Source organism: Lycium ferocissimum, chromosome 2 (assembly GCF_029784015.1).
Source record: "Lycium ferocissimum isolate CSIRO_LF1 chromosome 2, AGI_CSIRO_Lferr_CH_V1, whole genome shotgun sequence".
Lineage (NCBI taxonomy): Eukaryota > Viridiplantae > Streptophyta > Magnoliopsida > Solanales > Solanaceae > Lycium > Lycium ferocissimum.
Genome location: NC_081343.1, coordinates 60792174 through 60795795, shown reverse-complemented (window position 1 = coordinate 60795795; position 3622 = coordinate 60792174). Strand labels below are relative to the sequence as shown.

At 35.9% G+C, this 3622-nt stretch overlaps 1 protein-coding gene across 1 annotated transcript; it reads left to right on the top strand.

Moving 5' to 3' along the window:
* The first annotated feature begins 1446 nt into the window (after positions 1-1446).
* On the top strand, positions 1447-3305 carry LOC132046510 (peroxidase 49-like). The gene is made up of 4 exons (XM_059437156.1): positions 1447-1888; positions 2255-2446; positions 2532-2697; positions 2861-3305. The coding sequence occupies exons 1-4, from the start codon at positions 1664-1666 to the stop codon at positions 3274-3276; spliced, it is 999 nt and encodes a 332-aa protein (XP_059293139.1). The 5' UTR covers positions 1447-1663; the 3' UTR covers positions 3277-3305.
* Positions 3306-3622: the final 317 nt, after the last annotated feature.

Here is a 3622-nt window from a genome sequence, read left to right as displayed (position 1 = left end):
TGAAGAAGCAAGAGGAGACAGGAAAGTATGTCTGAGATTTTCACCAAGGCATGCCCAAAAGCTTCGTCTGAGTTCTTCCGCGACAAGTTCAGGATAGCTTCCAAAAAAATTACTTTGAGGGGGAGTGTGAAAAATTAAAGTTAATTTTTTTGGAAGAACAAAAATATCATCGATATTTAGAAGAGTTTCTAGAAAGTTATAATGTAATATCTTTGATATATATTGTATTTAGGAAATGTCTAGAAATTCTAGACACTTAGATATTTATAGTAGAAGATAGAAATATCTAGATATTCTAAGTAGTGCTAGAAGATAGAAAGATAACTAGATTTGTCTTATGGATGTATCTAGAAGTATTTCTAGAACCATCCCTACACAAGTATAAATAGGGGTGGCCTTAGTCATTTGTAACCAAGCCAAGTTAACCCAACACAACCCACTTCAAAGCAATTCAATTAAACACTTCCTTTCCAAAGCTTCCTCTTTTTTAGTTGAATCTTCCGATCTTAGTTAACGATCTTGGGCTAGCAGAAGGTCTTCCCGATTTACCGTTTCTTCTGCTATATTTCTCTACAAACTACTGGCATTTTAGTCTCGTTTGACATTATAAATTTTTCTGTCTTGTTTAACAGTATGCTTAAGTTTTCCTAGTCTGATACAATTTACAAGCTTATTCTTTCGCAATACTAAGCGGGAAAGTTGAATATTTCATAGAGTATGTGTTATTTAAAATTACGTAAATTATAAATCTTACATCACTGTAAATTGAATTAGCCGTTTACTTGCAGTTATTAATGATTGAAGTTCAACACTTTTAACTAAAGTTGAAAAGAGGATAAAACAAAAGGAAAAGCTTGAGATACATACTTGTCCAATAACATGGAGTAATCAAAAGACAAATAATGTTGAGGTCCTTTTTCGTCAAGGAAGCAGGTGCGGCTTCTCTGTATTATATAAAAAGTTCTTTTATTACTTTATGTTTCATGCCTTGAGCAATCAAGGGCGTCTGGGGCTGACCACATCAAGTCATTCTTTCATGCATAACTTTTTATTATTTCCATTGGAGATTTTCTCATGTAGCTGAGTACAATTTATTAAGTCTGGTATTGGTTAGGGGAGGACTATTGGCCGATTTATGCATATTATTTTCAAATCAATTGACAAATAGATGAACTTTGACAATTGTCTCCCAAAAATGATTTTTTTAAGAAGCCTTGATTCTTTTCACTTCTATTTCCTTTTGATTTGTTCTTCAGAAGTGGACCTCTTCAATTTACAAAGGTTCGAAAATAACTAAGTGAACGAGTAGTAGATAAAGCGTCGTAATCAACCTCCTGTATTGCATAATTACAAATGTGTTAATGTTGGAAAATTTACGTAGCTAGTGAAAGTCTTTTGTCTATCATGGACCAAATCAATCATCATTTACTTGTAGAACACAAGTCTTCTTCGCTTGGCAAATTAAAACCATGCAGAATTTGTAGTTATCCCAACTAAAAAGCTGCCAACTCCATTTATTTGTCGGTCCTTTGTAACACTTCTTTCACTGGACACACTATATAAACCCGTAAACTCCGTCTCAATTTCACCACAACAAATCAACCGGCCTTCTTTAGTATTCAGATTAAGTTTTTACTACACTAAAGGTGCTTAGGACTTCAAGATGGCTAGGTCCATGAGCTTCTTCATTTTCATAGCTCTCCTTGCTTTTGCACCAATTTGTTTCTCTTTTAAGAGTAACAATGGTAATCTACACCCGCATTATTATTACAAATCATGCCCCAAAGCGCAAGAAATTGTCAGGTCTGTTGTTGCCAAGGCTGTTGCCAAAGAAGCCCGAATGGCTGCTTCGCTGTTGAGGCTCCATTTCCACGATTGTTTTGTCAAGGTAAAACATATATCCTGTGACAAAATATTCATCACACTAAGTATAATAATTATGAGTCCCCTGTCTATACCCTGTTAAATGTAAATGTAATAAAAGAAAATTGTGCCATGACAATGTTTACATGGCAGAAAGTTATAAGTTGGAAACACTCTGAACAGGAAGTGCACTAGCATACCAACATGCAAGAGTACACACTGGCTAAAAGTTATTTTTGCAGTGAGAGTATATACAATATAAAGCCTCATTTTTCTTTTGGGATTTGGGGCTTTGAACTTCTTAATTAAAGATTATGAGGAAGTGTGTGTATACGTGCTGATAGAGATGTGAAAACTGATGGCTAACTCTTTGTTTCACTATGTCATGTAGGGATGTGATGCATCTTTGCTTCTGGATAGCAGCAGAGGTATAGTATCAGAAAAAGGATCAAACCCCAACAAGAATTCAGCTCGTGGATTTGAAGTCCTTGACGACATTAAATCTGCACTGGAGAAGGAATGCCCTCAAACTGTTTCGTGCGCTGATATCTTGGCACTTGCTGCTAGGGATTCTACTGTATTAGTAAGTAGATCACATACATATACTAGTTTTATCAGAGTGCCTCTTTAGTGTGGAAAAACACGACTTACCTTTTTTTTCCGTATAGGCTGGTGGACCAAGCTGGGAGGTTCCATTGGGAAGAAGAGACTCCAGAAGCGCCAGTTTAAGTGGCTCCAACAACAATATTCCTGCTCCAAACAACACATTTAATTCCATTCTCTCAAAGTTCCAGAGACAAGGACTTGATCTTGTTGACCTTGTAGCTTTATCTGGTAAATGTTGAACTCTTTTTGCTAGCTCTTTCCCTTGGTCTAAGCTCTTCCGTAGACATTACTTAACTTTTAGCCAGGCTAGTTATAACATGTGAAATCATACTTAATAACGATAAATTCTAACACGTGAAATCATACTTAATACCGATAAATTGTAATGCAGGAAGCCACACAATTGGAAACTCAAGATGCACCAGCTTCAGACAAAGGCTCTACAATCAGTCAGGAAATAATAAACCAGACTCTACTCTGGATCAATCATATGCTGCCCAATTGCGCAATAAGTGTCCAAAATCTGGAGGTGATAACAACCTATTCTTCTTGGACTTTGTCTCTCCCACAAAATTTGATAACAGCTACTTCAAGCTCTTGTTGGCTTCAAAGGGCTTGCTGAACTCTGACCAAGTTCTTGCTACTAAGAGTCAAGCATCATTAGCGTTAGTGAAGCAATATGCAGAGAACAATGCGCTTTTCTTCGACCATTTCGCCAAGTCTATGGTTAAGATGGGCAACATTTCTCCCTTGACAGGTTCCAAAGGGGAAATCAGGAAGAATTGCAGGAAGATCAACTCATCTTAAAAGAGCACATCAACTTTTATTTGCAGAAATAGAAAATAATAATTGTACCTTATATTGTTGTTTTGTTTTGTATCTTTCTGTGGTTCTTTCTATTCTTCAGTTTTCGTGATCTCATTGCTTGTAACATTTGTTTGGAAATTGTTAATCATGAATCTATACCATTCGTGGATCTTATTTTTAGCAGCTGTCATACTTCACTTTAACACTGGACCAGATGAATTCAAACCAAGAAAAGAATCAGTAGGCAAACATAAATTGGTATAGAGACGAGGTCAAAAGGATATGATAACACAGGAAATATATATAGTAATAATCTAATACCTTCAATGACCAATCAAATTAGAGA